At 46.2% G+C, this 19,690-nt stretch overlaps 2 protein-coding genes across 2 annotated transcripts; one reads left to right on the top strand and one right to left on the bottom strand.

The window, feature by feature from the left end:
* Window positions 1-133: 133 nt before the first annotated feature.
* Window positions 134-16,267, bottom strand: SART3 (spliceosome associated factor 3, U4/U6 recycling protein). Its single transcript, XM_021544671.4, has 19 exons — window positions 15,836-16,267; window positions 14,615-14,741; window positions 13,870-13,974; window positions 12,711-12,895; window positions 11,133-11,238; window positions 10,302-10,426; window positions 9,722-9,877; window positions 8,805-8,943; window positions 8,340-8,447; window positions 7,897-7,974; window positions 7,643-7,701; window positions 7,077-7,186; window positions 6,752-6,864; window positions 6,184-6,260; window positions 5,642-5,807; window positions 4,472-4,914; window positions 3,642-3,794; window positions 2,380-2,567; window positions 134-1,529 (listed from the first exon to the last, which is right to left on the bottom strand). The coding sequence occupies exons 1-19, from the start codon at window positions 16,250-16,252 to the stop codon at window positions 1,349-1,351; spliced, it is 3,036 nt and encodes a 1,011-aa protein (XP_021400346.4). The 5' UTR covers window positions 16,253-16,267; the 3' UTR covers window positions 134-1,348.
* A 305-nt stretch (window positions 16,268-16,572) lies between these two features.
* On the top strand, window positions 16,573-18,600 carry ISCU (iron-sulfur cluster assembly enzyme). The gene is made up of 5 exons (XM_021544673.3): window positions 16,573-16,663; window positions 16,738-16,851; window positions 17,055-17,165; window positions 17,758-17,836; window positions 18,203-18,600. The coding sequence occupies exons 1-5, from the start codon at window positions 16,580-16,582 to the stop codon at window positions 18,295-18,297; spliced, it is 483 nt and encodes a 160-aa protein (XP_021400348.1). The 5' UTR covers window positions 16,573-16,579; the 3' UTR covers window positions 18,298-18,600.
* Window positions 18,601-19,690: the final 1,090 nt, after the last annotated feature.

The raw sequence follows: 19,690 nt of genomic DNA, 5'->3' as shown, positions 1-19,690 counted from the left end.
GGCTGTTTTCAGAGCACACTTGGCTGCAGTGAACTAAATGGTTGTGAAGGAGGAGAAGCCATGGGAGAGAGATCCTGGTTCCCTCAGCCACGTAACAACATGAGCAGAGTCATCACTTCAAAGCAAAGCCAAGTGAAATCAGCACAGAAAATAGTGTTTATTTGCAGCAGTGTTCGTGTGGTCCAAGTGAACTCAGCACTGGGGTCCCCCCTCACATCCACCCCTCTGGGTGGTGACTTCCAGGGTAGTCAAGCAGGGACGTTTCTATCCAAGATCACATGTTGGAAAGTCTGAGGTAATGACTGAAGGGATTTCAGGATATTCAGAGCAGATGGAATGAGCTGCTTCAAGGCCTGGGGCACACTGAGCACACCTGAGAGGTGAGGTACATCACTATCACCCAGCTGCCAGAGGAGAAGTGCAGTTCCAACACCCACATTTAAACAAAAGCAACAGTATTTATAGAAAACCTTTGAGAACTTGAGTTTAATAAACCGAGAAACGTCAGCTTGCACTTCACAGTTGTACAAAACCATACAGAAACCACCTGCAAAAAGACATGAGCTAGCTAGGAAAAAACAACCAAAAAACAACTAAAAAACCTGGTCCTCAGCAATAGCACGTCCAGCTTTGTGGGAAACAAAAATTACCACCTAAGGATCAGCTCCTGACACTTGAAAAGAATCAGCTCAATGTCCTTTACAAATACACCATATAAAAACAGGTCAACTGGAACAGAACAGGAACTGGATACATATATATGTATATCTGTGTATCTACATATACACACATATGTATAGAAACTCTCCCAATACTAAAAGAGGCCATTGTGGTGAAGTTGGAGCATCTGCTGTTGGATTCTGCATGGAAGGAGATGACAGTCCCTGCGTGCATGGGTTTGGGTGAAGAATGGGGCTGTTGGCAGAGAGAATGTCTGCAATCCCAGTCTGAGCTGACCAGTGGAGCTTGCTGAAGTCCTCCCATGGCATCTCATTTGTCAATGAAAGAGAAAATTGGTGGAAAGTACTCCAAAAACTCCATGTGGCATCCGAGCTGTGCAGGAAATATTTCCCCTGTCATTACCCTCAATATGAGGGATCTCATTAGTGCCATTTCACCAGAACAAAAGTGTAACTCTTTGCTCTTAGAGGAAAAAAAAAACAAAAAACCAAAAAAAAACCCCACCACCTGGAATTGTGCCATCCTCCACTGATCCCGAGGAATGCAGCAGTCCAGTATGTACACGGGATTGGGACAGGCGTTCTCTCCTTGCAAAGCTTAAGGACACAACATGGCTTCCAAAAGGCATTTCACATTGGACCAGACCCGCTGAGTGCACACTCCTCGCTCACTTTTTCAGGAGCATCTTGGCAAAATCAGCATTGGACATCTTTTTAGGCTCGGCAGGGGGGTCAGAGGATGCTGCTGGTGAGTTCTGGACCATCCCGTTCTCAGCCTTGGCCACGGGGTTGCTCTGACGCTGCAGCGCCCGGGGCATCATGGAGAGCTGTGTCCTTCCCTTCCCTCGCCTGGAAGGGAAAAGAAATCCCATTAAAACACACTCTTTTAGCTTGGGGGAACAACAAGGACTTGTCTGCTATGAGGAATGCACATTTCAATGGAATTCCTGTCATTTGTTTCAGGGATAAAGCTTTCCATGGGTGTCTGAAGCACCCCTGAGTTCTGGTAGACAACAACCACCCTACAGTCCCCAGGCTGAAGTTCTGTTTTTCCACAGGGGCTCATCCCACACAGGAACACTAAAAGATGATGGAGCAGCTTTAATGTTCACTAGGAACAATGGCTGCTTCTCCAGAGGGAGAGGATGCAGAGGTTATTAAGGATCAGTGCTGACATCAGATCCAAGGGGACGGCCAGTGCCTGATCCTCGTTGCTACAGAACTGTTTCTGTTGATAAAGAGGAAAAATTTGCTTTTCCTCATCAATCTGAAACCCCATTTTTTTATGGTGCAGTACCGTTTAAATGTTCTTTCAAATCCACAGGATCCTACAGTGATTTGGGTTGGAAGAAGCCTTGAAGATCACCCAGTTACACCCCCTGCCATGGGCATGGACACCTTCCACCACCCCAGGTTTCTCTAAGCTCCATCCAGCCCAGCCTTGGCCACTTCCAGGGATCCAGGAGCAGCCACAGCTTCTCTGGGCAACCTGTGCCAGTGCCTCCCCACCCTCACAGGGATGGATTCCTTCCCAAAATCCCATCTGCAGTGGGAAACCCTTCCCCCTTGCCCATATAAAAAAATCCCTCTCCCTCCTTTCTCTAAGCCCACATATTCCAGCTAGGATTCCCAAACTTTAGCACTAAAGGAGCACAGTATTTCCCTTCCAGGCAGTGCCAGGCACCCCTCCCTCACTCACGCTCCGTAGATCTGCCGTGGTGCCATGGGCAGGGAGGCCCTGCCAGGCTCGGGCCGGTCCGGAAGCTTCCGGAGCGGGGGGTTGCTGATCATCACCTTGATGACGTGGTCCTTCATTGTCAGCCCATCCATCTTCAGCACAGCCTGTGAGGCCTGGGCTTCACTCTCATATTCCACATAAGCCAGGCCCTAAATTAAGAAAAGAAAGAAGCTACATTAGGTTTTAGTGCTGCTGTAACAGCTGATGAGGAATTTGTAAATGAGGGAAACTCGTCGTAGCTCAGTCCCAGTGTTTGTCACTCCCAATCCGTTCTCCTTACAAACCTGTATTTCTTGTCTCTCACTCCTGATGCACTCATGTGTGGGAAAAGTATTAAAAAAGGAAAGACCACTCCAAAAATGCTGTTAAAGTAAATATAATGAAGTACCATGGCAGGCTGACACAGGGGAGGGCATCCCCTCTCCCTGCTGCTACTCTTTCAAATGACATTCAAAGCCTTAAGCTGCATTTTTTGGATTATCCAGTTTCCAGGTTTTACATAACTTTCCCAAAATACATTAATTTGTGGTTTACGCACAATCCCAGCTCAAACTAAGCTCAGAACAAGAGCTGGGGTTCCCAAGAGCACTCGTTACAAGGTGTGCACACAACAGGAACTTCACCTGAGGTGATGCAAAGGGCAAGAAAATTCAATTTAAATCCATGAACACCACTCCCAAGATGTCCCTGTGGACAGGACCCACCACACAGACAGGTGACAGAGTTTTGGCAGAGCAGCAACTGGTTCAGAATCCCTTATTTAAACAAGGAATCATTTATTCAGGGATGGAAATAACGAGCCCTATCAGAGAGGGGGCTCATTTCTCACTGGCAAATCCCTTCCTGCAGCAGATGTTAGGAACAAAAGCCTCAGAAAATTGAGGAAAGGAGGATAGGAATTAGTTGCACCAGGTAAACTCCATTTAGTCAGTTGTTTACAAAACAAACCTTTACAGAGTCACCTGATTTTACCATACTGAAAATGCTGTAAACATTTTCTCCTCCATCCCATTTTTCTTATGCAATTTAGGAAGTATTTTGGAAAAATTCATTTGGTTTTCTGCACAAAGGCACACTGGGCTGTATAAATCCAAGCTCTTCCACAAGTATTAATACAATACCACACTGGCAAATTAATCAACCCATCTTTTTGTCTCCAGACTCCATGACAAGCTTCTTTTTGAAGGATTCCTTAAAACTAGGAGTGTGTTAAGGATGCCTACCTTGGGTTTTCCAGCTCTGTTAGTGACCAGTCGAATGTCCTTCACATTCCCATGGGCTTTACACACCTCCTCCAGCTCCTCCTTAGTGCAGGAAAATGGCAAACCAGATATAAAGAGTTTATGTTTCTCCAGGGTAGTGCTGTACCTGAACACCTGGAGGAACAAAAAATATGTTGGTTCACAAACCAGCCAGAAATTCCAAGGATTTCAATTCCACACCCCAAAAGTAATTCCTGTTTGTGGGATCCAAAACTGCCTCAAAGCCATGAGCAGTGTTTTGGAAGATATTTGCATATAAACACCAAGGACTTGCAACTAAATGCTACTAAACCCCTTCCCAGTGAGGGCAGACACTGACAATCACACAATATCCTGAGCTGGAAAGGATCCAGAAGGATTAGAGCCTAATTCTTATAATAATATATTTAAAATATTGCCTGCTTGCTCAGCTGCCACTATGGAACACTGATTTTTTTCTGTGCAGGAGCTTCAGAATGCAGAAATCCCCTGATTACACAACTGAGCTCTGGTACAGAACATCCCCAGCCCAGGAACTGGGTAACAAATGCTGACCAAGAAAGCTCTTCAGAAGTTGAACCTGGGTAGGTCCCACCACTAAACTGCTCAGGTCAGCCGATTTCTGCAAATCTTGAGTAAATTATGTCAATCCTGGCAAAGTAACAGAAGATGCAAAAAATCCCCCCCCCCCAAAAAAAAAAAAAAAAAAAAAAAAAAAGAGTTAAAAGAAGCATAACATGAATTGGACACAACAGATTCCACCAACTCCCTTCCCCACATCCACTGTCCAACAGGAACCAGCAAAACCTTACCTTAAAGTCAGGATTCTTGTTCTTGTCAACACAAGGAGACACAAACATGGGCCTGCCCTCCACGGCCGTGCGATCCAAGGCCAGGGCCTGCCGAGCAGCCGCCTCCTCCCTGAACTGCACGTAGCAGTAGCCACGGAAGGTGCCCTTGTTGTTGAACACTGCTCGGATCTCCACGACCTCCCCACAGCTCCCAAAGAGCTCCCTCAGCTTGGCTTCGGGCTCTGCCATGGTGTAGGAGAGGTTGCTGACAAACACAGTGACTTTGTCCTTGCTGCTGTCGTGGAGAACTTTGGGGATGTCCTTGCGGCTGGTGGATGCCTTTTCCTTGGGGCCTGCTGGGCCATCTGGCTTCTCACCTCTCCCAAAAAGCCCAGACTCCACCTCCATGTCCTCTTCAGGGAGCACCCCATCACCCTCTCCCCTGTGCCTCTTGCTGGGCAGCTCTGATGGATGGAATTGAAAAATGTTACAAAAAATTACCCCATTCCTTCCCCACTGAAACTCCTCTGCCCTCCATTCCCACTGTGTTGCTTGGAAATGGCAGATGGAAGCACAAATACAATGAAAGGTATTAAAGACACCGCACAAAAAACCTCCCTCAGCTTCTAAAGAACAAATAACAACAGATTATTCCAACAAGACAGCTTTAGATGAAAGCAACTGGAATATTTGTTCCTTTTTTCAGCCAGTCATAACTGACAGTTGCTGATTCATGTTCTTTTCTTTGTCTAATGGTTCTTTATTTAAAAAAAAAAAAAAAGAACTCTAAAAGCTCAGAAAAATCCCAGGGGCAACAACCTATTAAAATCTTCTGTTCCCACCTCCAAGAAGCTGCTACAATTCTGAATAACCCAATTTAGACACACGGCTCAGCATCATAGGATGAGTCAGAAAAACTACTTTAAAGGAAAATTAGGGAAGAAAAAACCAAAATTACAATATTCAAAATAAGAAACCCCAAGAAAACTCTGGAAGATCACATAAACCTATTTTTCTCTTGGTATAAAATCATTTAGCCTTGTTTGCATTTCACTCCCACACTGAACACTTCCCAGGAGAAAGCAGCCCTGGATAAAGACACCAGTGCTGGCAATTCCTCATCTCCCTCTACCACAAGACAACCAATAACCTGGTTGCCAGAGCTCTGAAGTTTCAATTTAATTTTTTTACCTTCTTCATGTCCCCATTCACCCTCGTCATCCTCGTCTGCTTTGCGCTTGTCCCCAATCTTGGTTTTTTTGGCCTTTTTAGAAGCTTTCTTCTCTGCCCTTGCCTGCTTTCTCTGCTCAGCTCTCTCCTCCTCCTGCTTTGCCAGAGCAGCTTCTTTCTCAGCAGCCTAAAACACAGATTTATTTATTTTTTTTCACACTGGCTGCAGATTGCAGAGCATTTTGCTGAGCACTGAGCCCAGAGGGTTTTCTCCTAACCCCAGCACTAACAGGGACATCATTTAAAGCTCATCCCAATTCTTTGCTCTCACAGCTTTCTTGAAGGCACATCACTCTTGTGGCCATCCAAGAGGCAAAAGGAGAAAGATAAAAAGCAGCAAGAGGTTGTTAATCATAGCTTTAAAGTAAAAATCAATAGTTCTAGGGCTTGAAGGCATTTCAGGCTTATCTGGGGGGAAGCCCCATTAAAAATCTGACATTCAGAGTAGCATGGACTTAATTTAGGTGTATAAAATGCTCTGGTAGCTCACAGAAGGTTCTGACCTTTGCTCTTTGTTCATTCACTCGAGCCAATCTGTTCTCAGTTTTCTGAACAGCTGCATCCCAGTCTTCTAGTGTTCCTAAAGGATAAAATTAAAATAAATTTTAAAGCCTTTTATTTAGCTTTCTCGTAATTCAAATACACAATTCTAGAAAAAATAAGAGTCACTGAGTTCATGGCACTTGCTGTTCATATTTAACATTACACATGAAGATTCTATTTATAACAACTAGCCTGCAAGGTAAAAGAAACCCCAAGAGCCAAGCAGAGCACAAACCTCTCATTAATAATGCAAGACTCCAAAAAGACATGGAAAAATCCAGTGATTTCAGAAAAGCAAGGAAGAAAAGAGCTGTCTGTGGACTTAACAGCAGTGAAAAGTGAGACTTCAGTGGAGCACAAAACACAGGATCAAAAGCCTGTGTGCCACCTCTGCCTAACCAGGCTAAGAGATGCAGTAATTAATCACCTTCTGCCAGTCATTTAGTTACCTTCTGTTAATTAATCACCTCCTGCCTGTCACTCGGTGACCTTTTATCACTTAGCCACCCCCTGGCAGTGCCCAGGTACCTTCGATCCTCTCGAGGGTGAGCAGCACCTCGCAGACGTGCTCGGGGTAGTCGCTGGTGCACTGCACTGCTCGGTGCAGGGCCTTCCTGCAGTGCTGCGTGTCCCCGTGGGCCCTGCAGGAGGGGACAGGACACTGAGGGGACAAAGCACACACAATTCCAGCCATGCAAACATTCCCTCTCCTTCCCCAGCTGCTGCGGCACTCCTGGAAGCCACAGCAAAGCCGCCCCAAGAAGCTCAAAGGTGTTTTGTAAACCCAAACAAAACACATTTGTTCTAAACTGTCTTCTCCCAAGGATGAGGAAAGTAAAAAATGAATTACTACCTTTCCAGGTTGTAATATTCCAGCCACATGTTGGCATATTTGGCATTTCCTTTAGTCATGATGTTGTCCCAGAGCTCCCTGGCTTTCTGCATGTTGTTACACAAGCGGGCCTGCAAAGGAGCATCCAAAATATCCTTCAGGATTATTTGTTCATGATTAATCCCAAAACAAAAAAAAAAACCCATAGATGCTGCAGACAGACCCAGCAAGATACATCTGAGCTTTACAGGGGTCAAAATAAACACCTGACACAATCCTTCTACTGAATAGTCCTTCCCTGCCCACCTCTCCCATTAGTCTTGGTTCTGGCTCCCACATTCATTTGGCTTTGGTCATTACAAAAGGAATTACAGAGCTGTTTCTGAATTTTTTTCCTTTTCTTGTTGATGAATGTATCTAATAACTTATAAGACTCAGAAACTGGTTTGTGTTTAGGAAGAGGAGCAAGGGGAGAGGGAAAATGGATTGGGAAAGGACTGCATTCCATGGTTGGAATGTTAAAACACTTTATTTTAAATCCATTTTATCAGGTTCAGCAATTTAAATACAGCAGAGAGAAACATCACCTCAACTCTTGCCCAGTTCTGCATGATGGTGCAGGATGGATCTCCACTTTCACTGAACCCTAGGAAGAAAAACAGGGGCTGTTTGTTGCACTTGGCTCTCAGAATTGTGTTTATTAAACAGGTCCCACATGGAGATGAAATCTTTATCTGCAGCTTCCTGAAATGTTCAATATTCTCAAAGACAAATATTGTGTGGAGAACTGATTTTACAAAAATGAAGAGAAGAAAACAAAACTTGGGATTATTTCACTTACTTTCTTCTACTTCTTGTTTCAAGTACTCCACAGCTCGTGCAAATGCAGAACGCAGCTCCTCCAGCTCCTTACTGGAGTCTGCAGGAAAAACAAGAAAGAACAGCCTTAAAATAATAATTTAGTTTTCATTTCCCACCCAATAAAACCATCTCCTTAACATCCACAATGAATTTATTGGGCGAGCAGGGGGAGATTAAATTTATAATTTTATTATGAGTAAAACTCACTACATGAAAATTTTTAAAAATCAGGTATCAAAAATATAAGACAGGGCATTTTTGCAATAGAAAACCAACCAAATTCCTATTTTTTATAGGCATTAACTGGCCAGGGAATATTTCTTGTAAAAGATTAAAATGCTGTTAATTTTCTTAGAAAAAAGTAATATCCAAGAAATACAAAGAAAATACTACAGATATTTATTCTGTATTCATCATACAGACCTTGTGTAAAATCCACCCTTCTCCTCAGGTAATCCAGGTAAGCCTGCCAGATCTCTACATAGTCTGTTGCTTGAATAAAACCTGCATTCAGAGCTTTTTCAAACATTTCTGAAAGAAAAATGGGGAAAAACCAGTTACTTCCCATATACTGTTAACATTAGCAAGTTGCAGTGAGAGCACAAAGAAATATCTACACAAACACCACCACTTTCTAGGAAGACAGGAAAAGAAATCCTACACAATTGGTTTAGGAAGTGAATTTAAAGCTAAACTCAGAAATGTTCATCCCAAGCTGTTCACTGCTTGCTCAGGGTGAAGCTGCTCAACCAAAGCAGCTTTGCCCTTGCAGGACCTGCTGCCCGTGGCAGCGGCAGGACGAGAACAGATCCTGCAAGTCCCATCTGTCCCAGGCTGTCTGGAGTGCAGAGAGCAGCTCTGAACTGCAATTGCTGATTCTTTCCTCACCAGAGATGATGCTGTGCTCAACCCTGTGCCTCTCCATGGCCAGCAGGTACCTAATCCACAGCCCAACAGTCCAGGGGCAGTTCCTGACAGCACGGTCGTGAGCGGATAAAACCAATTCCTTCACCTTCAGCTGCCTGTCCTGAAAGAATCACACAAGGAAAGTGAAGTTCCTGTCAGCCAGAGAGACCACCCGAGACAAACTCAGCTTATAAAGAGCCAAAACCTAAACCCCAGCATTTTCATTTAATATTTAAAAAGCTCAGATGGGTATTTTAAATTCTGTATTTCTAAAAACTCAGTGAATACCTTCCAGCGAGGCAGAATATGCTCAGGAAAGAACTACCAGGCTAGTGAGGTGTTTTCTGCCCAATAAATATAGGCACTGAGTGAATTCCCAATTGTTCCTAGAATGTTAAGCATACAAAGAAGGAGCACACCCAGCCTATTTATGAGGTGCTGTTCCACCTGCAACCTCCTGTGTCCAGCTGGGAAGAGAAAGAGATGATGGAAAAACTGAGCCTGGATAAGCTCCTGCAGGGAGTCACCCTGATCCCTTAATCCAGCCAGCTTCTGTTCTGCCTCTGGAGCTCAGCATCAGCTTCAAGCTGCACTAACAAACCCCCCTGGAAACAGAGGCTGAACATCTGGGTTTGCTTCAGTGCCCACACCCTGTAATTCTGCAGAGAAAACACAGCTAGAGCAGAGAAAAGTGAGAAATGCTCACAAGAGGAATAAACACATCCCTGAAAACAGGGGGAAACCAAAGGTGAGGTGAAAATCAGTTTCTGGAAGATTTACAGATTAAAGGACAGGACTGAGGTAGAACTTAATGTCTGTTTATCAGCAACTGAGATTAAAAAGAAACAAACAAAGGCAGGAAAATAAATCTGCAAACATTCCTGGGTTTGCTTCCTTACCAAATACTGGTTGTAGCGTGCCCATAGGTCTGGGACAAGGCAGTTCTCAGCCAAAGCTCTCTCATAGATCAACTGAATCCGAGCTGGGTCACCTGCTTTCATTTCAAAATCAATGTAAGCTTGGTATTCTGCCAGCTTTGGGGTTTCAGCACCCAGCTGGAAAACAACCAGGGAGACACAACATCAAGCTCTTCAACAAAGCAAGACTCCAACAGTTCAGCTGTTCCTCAGAGCAGCTCTTGTGCAATATTTCACACAAGAAATTTGTCTCTCTACCAGCAGCTGTTGATTTTCATACACCTCTGAATGAGCCTGAAATCAGTCAGATCCTGGGTTTATTCCCCTTAACCCAATCCTGGAAAACACACCCAGAGTCCTCATGTGCACCCAAGGGTGGTCTGGCACACTCATTGCACCCCCATAATATCCAGCACTCCCAGTATATAATTGTCAGTATTCCCACTGCTGACAAAATCCCCCAGAGCTAGGGACTAGAAAAATAATAAATGTGGGAAAAAAATAAATCACCCCAAAGCAATTCCCTCTTAGTTTTGAAGGAAGGTGTAAGTGCCAGCATTACCAGTGCCTCCTCGTAGGGTTTACACTTCTCCAGCTGCTGTAGAGCTTTTTTGTAGTTCTTTATTGTTGTTTCTGGAATGGGCTCTTCTGACCACTCCTCATATTCAGCATACGAAGCCTCCATGTCTATTAAAACATGAAATCCCATCAATAATGCACTTATGAAACTAAAAATTCAGATTTCAACCCATGTTCAGTTCTAAGACAAATTCCTATTTTTACTTACATAGTATTTATAATTTATTTAGAGTAAATATTTAAATTTTTATCCTCTTTTGGTTCTTACTGTCACACTGCTGTGTTCTTAAAGGATTCAGATATTTAATCTCACACAGTGTCCTATAACAAATTCAGGGCAAGTTGTATTAAAGCTGCTCAACTGGAATTAGAAAATGAAAGTGGCAAAATTTTCCCCAAGGCTTTAGAGAAAAGACATCCCAAATTCTTTCCAGATGGAAATGAAGTCAAAAAAACTGTGCATAATATTCTCCCACGAGCAAGAAAAGGGACTCAAGGAGCTTAAAGCAGGAATTCCAACAATCCAGCTGCCAGATATTCCCTAGCAAAGGTTTTATGCAGCAATCACAGCTGAACTCCTCATTTTTACATCACATTTTGTGCTCCTCACTTGCACTTTGAACATCTTCAAATCCCAACCAGGTGAACCAAATTCCACCAACTCAGAACATTCCTGATCCGGAGGGATCCGTGCCTCATCCAAGACAGCACAAGACCTCCAGCTGCACTTGGAGTGGCTGTGCCAGGAGATTCCTGATGTCTGGAGCATCACCCAGCTGCTCCAGGCCCTCTGTCCCAGCATTCCAGCACTCACCCAGCAGTGGGATCCCCAGCTGGCGCCGGAAGAGCGTGTGGATCTTCTCAAGCTGGCTGCACAGCACCTGCTGCTGCTCCGGGGATGGAATGCTGCCAGGAGCGGGCTGCAAGCAAAAAAAAAACCAGGGAAATTCAATCCATTCCCTCCAGCCCCAGCTGATGGACATGAGAGAGAATTGTTTATGAGCTGAGGGAACCGAGATCCAAGTGAATACATGATCCTTGAAGGGCACACAGGGCCAACCTGCATCTCAAGTCGCTGCTGGGAAAGCTAAAACTTGGGAATTGCTCCCCTTGGAAGGGAAATGAATGGGAAAAGCATTCCTGACTGAAAGCTGAAACAAGCACAGGGAAACGATCACCTGAGAACAAGGAAGCAGCAGGTGACTGAGCCATTTCACAACCCCACCGTGCTGCCAAAGAACGTTTCAGTAAATCCCTGGGGTGTGGGGAGAGGATCTAAAACTTCCAGCCTTAATTGTGTTTGGGAATGAAAGAACATCCTCCTGTTACTCCTTTGTTAGGGGTTGAAAAGGGTTTTTTAAGACCAAATAGTCCCCACTGCCACCATGAGCAGTCTTTAAACTTCCATCTCTTATGTAGCAAATTATCAAAAATAAGGAAACATTCCCATTCTGGCCATCTTGGAAAGGTGACTTTTGCAGATTTCAAACTGTACTTTCCAGAGATAAAATACCCTCATCCAAAAGTCTGTGGATAAAATACTCTCCTCCACAAATTGTGGAATAATAAATGAGTAAAAAGCTGAACAGTCTAGGAATTTAAACTTGGTTGACTTGCAGAAACAGCCACAGAACATTGTTTAATAATGGAACATTTCCATTTAAAGCTGTTCTTGGCACCTCAGTCAGCAGCAGAGCCAAACTTTGCTCCTGGATTTGAGATGATTTTAGGATTTTACTGCAACACCAATCCATTACTTTATCAGCCAAATCCACAGAATGGTTTTCCTGGAGCACAGGGTTGGTTTCTACACCTGAGTAGAAACAACTGAGACACAACAGGAAGGAGACAGCTCCAGGTGACTCCAGGAGCTGCCCCACAGCTTTTTTGGGATGGGAGTGAAAGAGAGTAAAATTTAACAGAGTAGAAAATTTATCTATATTTAGGTGAAGTGTATTGCATAGTAGCTTGCTAATATGAGTATGTTTAGTTTGTTAACTCTGCTGTGCTTATAAAACTGTCATAGCCAAGAAGAAAAAAATGTAATTTCTAAGGTAAAGAAATAAGAAGGGCCCTTTGAACTTTGAAACTAAGAGAAGTCTTCTTCTCTTAGTTTCTTCTCTGCAAAAAGGGACAAAAGGATTAGAGAGTTCTTTGTACAAAAGGCTAACTATAAATTGTAACTTGAAATTAACATAATAAATATGCATGAACTTATTATAAGATTCTATGTATATATAAATTAGTGCGAGATAATAAAAAAGATCGGGAATCCCTAAGGGGCGCAAGCTCTTTGAAGGGGCATTTCTGTAGCAAGAGAAATCCCAGTGATAATAAAATTATCATTTCCCTACAAATCTTTATTAGAATTGCAGAGTTTTGATAGGCTCACCTGTGCTGTTTCCAGGATGGCATTCTCAAATTCCCTGTAGGCTTCCCACAGGGCCGTGCCCTTGGTCACGTGCAGCCCCACGGCTGTCAGAGCCCGCTCGAAGATGGACCGAACCTTCTCGATGCCCCCTTCCTGCCCAATGCCTCCAATGGAATACTGGGCATATTCCAGCCAAATTTCAGGACCTAAACAAGGTTAGGAGAAGCAGGTGATTTGATCTTTTCAAAAATAATAACGAAGAAACGCAGCTCTGCTTCCCACAAATACCTCGTGATGCATATAAATAGAAAAACACGTGGCAATGTTGTTTTTTATCCAAAAAAGTTAAAATATTTGGGGATTGTATTTATGCTGCTGGTTCAGCAGCAGCAGCCCCAGTTTCCTTCTGAATGGTGTCACTCCTGTGGTTTTGCTGACAGGGACTGGCCCTGCCTGTCACCTCTGCCACACAAACCACAGTAGGGATGCACCAAGATGCCTGAACAGCAAATTCCTGTTTCCTGAGCTGGGACCACAGAGCTGTCACACTCTGGAATAATTCAGATTAAAACAGCTCCTCCTACTCCTCTTTCCAAACTCCTGAACTTCCCTGATCAGCAACTCCTGAAGCAGCTGAGTCCTGCAGGTGAAGGAGAGGTGGGAGAACAGCACTGAGTGCCTGGCACCATTCCCACCAACTCCAAATTCCATTTTGGGACCCCCAGGTTGGGAGTGCCCTGGGTTCCAGAAGTGCCTCCAAACCCCAGATGAAGTCCAGCAGATCCAGAGGATAATTCCTCACTTCTTCACCTCCATTCCTTCCTCCTGAGGGATCACCAATACCAGGTAATGTCACTGATGTGACATTCCGTACGCAACTTTTGGGGGGGATTTACCTCCGTATTCCCTCCACTTCTTCAGGCTTCATTTTTCCAGCTCTTTACCCCAATTCCCAAAGAACTCAGCGATTTATCCCCAAAATTTTAAGCTACAGCATCTCCTGAGAAATAGAGAGACCAGACACACATCCTTCCTTCGCATCACTCCACATTCAGATTTTAGATATTAATTTGAAGTTTTGACCCAATTTCTTCATTATAACAGAAGCAACAGACTTCCCTGCAAAACCAAATCTGGATGCAACAAAACCCATTTTAAAACATTTTTTTTGATGACTTACAGATGTAATCTTTGACAGCTCTTTCAAACAGCTCATAAACCTTCTCTCTCTCAGAGATCTCTGAAGCCATTTTTATCTCATCCTTCAGCCAGTCCAGCCAAATTTCTGGAAGGAAAAAAAAATTAAAGAAGATCATTAATATTCAGAAATAACACGTTATACCCACTTGATGAGTTTTTAGCAAAACAATTAAAACAAAGGAGGGGAAGTAAGGCAAAGAGAGGAATTTTAGCCTCCACAATTCCAAATTAATTTCAGATAAAAGGCAGAAAGCTTTTAAATTGGTGCTGAACAAGCACATTTTTACTAAAGGGAAAAGCTGGAATTTCTCAGGACTTAGAAAATCATCCCATTCCATCCCCTGCCATGGGCAGTGACAACTTCCACTATCCCAGGGTTGATCCAAGCCCTGTCCAGCCTGGCCTGGGACATTTCCAGAGATCCAAGAACAGCCACAACTTCTCCAAGCAACTTCTGCCAGGGCCTCCCCATCCCTTTCCAAGAATAAAACCCCACAGCCCCTGCAATAAAACAAAAATCCCCACTTCAAGCACCCGCAATTTCCACCAGCAGGGAATTTTCTTTGCTGCCTGCCTATGAAATTTTGACCAGGAGTTTGCTGAGCTCTGGATCACATCCCCCTGGAGCGAGGGTGCTGAAAATTTGGCTTGAATATTTTATTTCACTGCTGAAGCATCTTGCACGGGTGATGCTTCACCTGCAGGGAGCAGAGGATGCTCTGTACCTTCAGTGAGGGGGAAGAGCTCGCTCATCTTCTGCCGAGCTCTGCGCAGCTTCACCAGCTCTCCCTCCTGCCGGAGCAGCTTGATCAGATCCAAGTGACAGTTGTAGTCAAAAGCATTGATGGAAAGCTTTAACAAACAACAACAGCAAAAAATTTAAAAGCCCTGTTGAGTGATGGACGTGAAAAAGTCAGAAAATAAATCACACAATTCTCATGGTGTGATCACAGAGCCAGGCAAGGCAGAGTTCCTCATGTGAAAAATGCACATTTTATGATTGGCTTTTCGCAAATGCTACAATGAATATTATACGTGTAACGTCAGAAAGTTATGCTGTATTAATTCTATTAATTCTCTTAAGTAGTGTGTTAAATGTAGCTTTAAGTTACAACATAAATTCTGCGATGTAGGACTTGTTACAAGCTCAAGCAGGAAGATGAGATAATCAAGAAATTCTTCACGGAGATGTCAGTGAAGAGGGCCCATAAAAAGATACAGCTTCCTTAACAGAAAAACAAACATTCTTCCACCTTCTCTCCATCTTTGTGGAACCAACAGGATTAAGGAGAAGTTGACAAAAACCAAAAAAGTTCGTAATTTGCAAGGAATTTATGCATCATGTATGAGAAATATGAATACACAACAGGCTGTTGCTTTTAAGGTTATTCCTTTGTTCACAAGGGATGCTTTTCGTGACTTAGTGACCGAGAGCATCTGGATGTCCGTAATTCTTTGCTTTTTATTGTCTTGCAATTGTCCTAACTCTAAACTTTATTACTCTAATTGTATTACTATTTTCATAAACATTTTATTATTATTAAACTTTCAAAACTTTAAAATTGGCGTTTTTCACACTCAGATTTAACCTAACCCCAGACATAGCCCCGGCCGCTCCCTCGGCCACTGCTCAGAGAGAGAATTGCGCTTTCATTTCTTTAAAGGCAATAAAAAAACGCGGGCAGCCGGCTCACATTTCTGAATGAACACGAACTGCCTACTCCACTTCCCTCTTATTTCCCTTCCAAAAAAAAAAAAAAAAAGAAGAATCTCAAGCTGCTCAACTCCCATCTAGGACTCCAGACATTCACGGCGTTAAATCACCGGATATCCCGACCTGGAAGAAACCCACAAGGAGCAGAAAAATTCACACCCTGACACCAAACCGCCCGGGCGGACACGGATTATCCCCGTTCCCGCCACACCCGCTGCCCCGCCGGGCCCACCTGCTCCTCCAGCCGCTGGATCTCGGCCTCGTTCTCCTTCTCCTCATCCTCGCCGTCCCCAGACGAGTCCGAGTCGCCCTCATCATCCGAGTCCCCGCCCGACTCGGGGTCTCCCTCCGGCAGCCGCTTCTCCTCCTCGGCCGCCGCCTCAGCTCCCGCCGCCGCCATCTTATGCAGCTCCGCTCGCCGCCCGCCGCGCTCCGCCGCCCGCCGCGGCTGCCCCCGCGCCGCCCGTCCCGCAGTTCCGCCCCACCGCCGGCCGAACCGGGCGGGAAGAACCGGGATCCTCAGCCCGACACCAGCCCCGCACTGGCCCGCGCACCGGGGCAGCGCTGCGCCGAGTGCGGCCACGGCTCGACCCTTTGTCTTCTGCTCCGCGGCGCAGGCAGCACCGCGGGCACCCCGCTGTGTGGCCATCAGGGGGCCTCCGGGAGGGTCCGTGGCGTGCGCGGCGCGGCCGGCCCGCCATGTTGAGTGTGGCGCCGCGTGCGCACAGCCGCCGCCGTCTGTCGCGATGGGAACCCTGGCGCGACTGCAACGCCGTTTCTGTCGTTTATTTATTGACTGATCGCCTTAGCCACAGCGCGGCCGCCAGCGCTCCCGCCGCCTGCGTGGCCAACGCATGACCGGGGGGAGACGCGAGCTCCGGAGGCGAGGGGGCGTGGCCTGGGCGAGACCTGAGGGCGTGGCCAGCCCGCCCGAGGTTATAAAAGGGCGGCGCCACCGCCCCGCCCCTCAGTGAAGATGGCGGCGCTGAGGGCGGCGGGAGCGGCGCTGCTGCGGCCCCGGCCCGGGCCGGCCCCGGCCGCGCTGGGCTACCACAAGAAGGTGAGGGGCGAGCGTGACACGGGGAGGGATGGGGGAAGCGCGGGGCGAGCCTGGCTGACGCTGTGTCTTTGCAGGTGGTGGATCACTACGAGAACCCGCGCAACGTCGGCTCCCTCGACAGCAATGCCAAGAACGTGGGCACCGGCCTGGTGGGCGCCCCGGCCTGCGGCGACGTCATGAAGCTACAGGTGACCTTGGGGACCCGGTGGCACCTGGGTGGGGTCACATGGGGCTGTTTCGAGGGTCAGAGCTCCCCTCAGGGGACAGCACGGGCTTCCCTCATGCCCACCCTGTGCCCGGGGCAGGGCCAGCCCCGCTCCCCGCGGGCCCGGCTGGGAACACCTGGCTGAGCTGAACCGGGCACTGACTTGTCCCCAAAACGCTCCCGCAGGTGGAAGTGGACGAGAACGGCAAGATCGTGGATGCCCGCTTCAAAACCTTCGGCTGCGGCTCAGCCATCGCCTCCAGCTCGCTGGCCACGGAGTGGGTCAAAGGGAAAACGGTGAGGGAGCTCCGGGAAGGCTGCAGAGCTTCCCATGTGCCTGTGTTCTCTTTTGGGATCATGTAGGAAGTGCTCTCCAGGGAATCCCTGCATTACTCTGTGCTGTAGAAGTGACTGCCAGCACTGTCAGGGCTTCACTTGTAGGGCAATAATTGTCTTTCTCAACAACCATCAGAGAACCATTAAGGTTGGAAAAGCCCTCTATAGCAACATCAAGTCCAACCTTTCCCCAGCAGCTCCACTCCTGAGCACGTGCCCAAGTAAACAATTCCACCAGGAAATTACCTTCTGTCTTATGCAATGAGCAAAACCAGGCTGATGGCAGAAATTTTAGTTACAGAGAACCTTTAGATCATTTCTGCCAGCAGTAAATGCACCTCAGTGTTTTGGTAGAGGATGAACAGACTTGAAACAGGCCAAGTGGGGACAGTGTGTGACACTGATATGTCAGTCAGACATTCCTTAATTCCCACATCCCTCACTGCCCTGGGCAGCTGAGCTGATGTCCCCTGTGGATTCTGCTGGCTCTGGAGCATTAAACCTTCTTAGCAAACACAAACAAGGCCCATGACCACCTCTGCCTGTGTTTCAGGTTGATGAAGCGCTGAAAATCAAGAACACAGATATTGCCAAGGAACTCTGCCTTCCGCCTGTCAAACTGCACTGCTCCAGTAAGTAAAAACCCTGGATCTCAGATACTCTGGAAATAGCACAGATGCTTCTGGATGCTGTTTTCCAAACAGTTTCTGCACAACGTTGTCCTTAAGAGCAAACATGTTCAGATTTCAGCGTTAATTCAAGAATTTTCAGATCACTTCGATATATTGGAGTCTGTGGTTCAGAAGACTGATAATAAACAATCAGATTCTGAATTACACTATTGAAATTGGAGAAATTCAGTATTTTAGGAATTCCATTCAGATTCTACTCCTCAAATCAGCCTGTGCTGCTGGTCTTGCCTGCTTTTGTTTTTATTTCATCTTTTGTTTTAAAAGCTTTTGAGTTCTCCTTAAAATCCTTTTTTTTTTGCTTTGCAGTGCTGGCTGAAGATGCCATCAAGGCTGCCTTGGCCGATTACAAACTGAAGCAGGATCCAAACAGAGAATCCGACAAAAAAGCCGACAATGCCTGAACCGCCTGCGCAGCTTCCCCTCCTCCCTCCTCACTCTGCAGTGCAATTCCCGAGCTGTTGTAGGACCCTGTGCACTACTCAAGCTGTAAGATACGCACAAGTTACGCACAACGTGTCCCTGTGGTGTCCAGCCACCCCGTAGTGCTCACATGGATGGGGGCTCCCATCCCGTTGGGAATGCCGCGGGAAGACTCCGCTCCGGAGACAAAACCCCGCTGTCCGGTACTGGAAGGGCTGCACTTTCAATTTTTGTTTTGGGAAGATGTTTAGTTTTGCCTAATATTTGATGGAATTTAGTGGGAAGCGTTGCCCTGGTCTGGATGTGTGTGTGAGAGCTGTGGGGCCGCCCCTGGCTCCGGCTGTGTCAGGGTTGGTTTCGCAATCCGGGGGCAAATTCCTGCTCTTGGAATTCTGGGAACCTTTGCAGGTGCCAAAGGGAAAAGTGACCAGGAGACACTGGTGGTCTCTGCTCCCATCCTGTTGCCACTTAATTTTTGAAGCTCTTGTTTGAGGAACTGAGCCTGAATTTTGGGGTGTTTTCTCTTAAGAATTTCACTTCTTCACTCACTCTTACAGCTGTAAACCCTTGGCTAGAGGAAGGTGTCCCTGCCCAAGGAAGGGGTTTGCAACTGGATGACCTTTAAGATCCCTTCTTACCCAAACCACTCCAAGATTCTCTAAGGAGACTGGAAGCTCGGTGGGGAATAGCAGAGCTGGAATGCAGAGCCGATGGGGAGCTCCCAGAGTTCCTCTTTTCTGGAGGAGTATTTCCAAACCAAGCAGACAACACATTGGCAGACTTCACTTTTTAACCTTCTAACCCACAACAAGACACCTCACTTCCCATTTTTCATGCCGAGGGTGTTGTTAAACATTTAAAACCACACTTAAAAAAAAAAAAAAGTCTCATTCTGCTCTGTCTGGGCACAATATTTGTAATTTTTAACACAGAGGTCACACATTGCTGTATGTCATTCACAAGGTCCCTCTTGTGATTCCTCAGCTGGCACCCTCCAGCAGTGAGGAATGTGCCTCTCCCTCATGGAACAATCCTGCTATTGCCCAGTTAAAAACAAAATCAGGGAAACTTCACACATTCACGTCTGCTTTGGGGCAAAACCCGCTCTTTGTGCTGGCACTCTCTTCCCAAGGGAAGGTTGTCCTGAGGCAAGGACATAATGGGATAAAACCCAGGGATACAGGAGGTTCAGGGATACAGGGACGTGCTGCTTTTGAGGCAGCACAGCTTCACTCACCTTGCAGGTCTCCCTGCTGTTCCCACTGCAGCAGCTGCACCCCAGGGCCACGGCTGAGTCCCCACAGCCCCTCCTCAGCCCACAGCTGTGGGTGTGAGATAAAGGTTTCCTGGAAGGGCATGTGATGAGCTGATGTG

The sequence above is a fragment of the Lonchura striata genome, chromosome 15, assembly GCF_050655825.1.
Source record: "Lonchura striata isolate lonStrDom1 chromosome 15, ASM5065582v1, whole genome shotgun sequence".
Classification (NCBI taxonomy): domain Eukaryota; kingdom Metazoa; phylum Chordata; class Aves; order Passeriformes; family Estrildidae; genus Lonchura; species Lonchura striata.
The sequence above is the reverse complement of the archived record's forward strand: the minus strand, read 5'-3'. Positions and strand labels throughout refer to the sequence as shown.

Bases quoted from the DNA above. Each gene is read 5' to 3' on its own strand.
- SART3 (XM_021544671.4), bottom strand. From the start codon at position 16,252: ATGGCCACACAGCGGGGTGCCCGCGGTGCTGCCTGCGCCGCGGAGCAG. The intron at 10,427-11,132 runs GTGAGTGCTGGA...ATGTTTTAATAG, and splicing joins GCTGGGGATCCCACTGCTGG to ACATGGAGGCTTCGTATGCT. The intron at 7,702-7,896 runs GTAAGTGAAATA...TTTTCTTCCTAG, and splicing joins GAAACAAGAAGTAGAAGAAA to GGTTCAGTGAAAGTGGAGAT.
- ISCU (XM_021544673.3), top strand. From the start codon at position 16,580: ATGGCGGCGCTGAGGGCGGCGGGAGCGGCGCTGCTGCGGCCCCGGCCC. The intron at 16,664-16,737 runs GTGAGGGGCGAG...GTGTCTTTGCAG, and splicing joins CGCTGGGCTACCACAAGAAG to GTGGTGGATCACTACGAGAA. The intron at 16,852-17,054 runs GTGACCTTGGGG...ACGCTCCCGCAG, and splicing joins GCGACGTCATGAAGCTACAG to GTGGAAGTGGACGAGAACGG.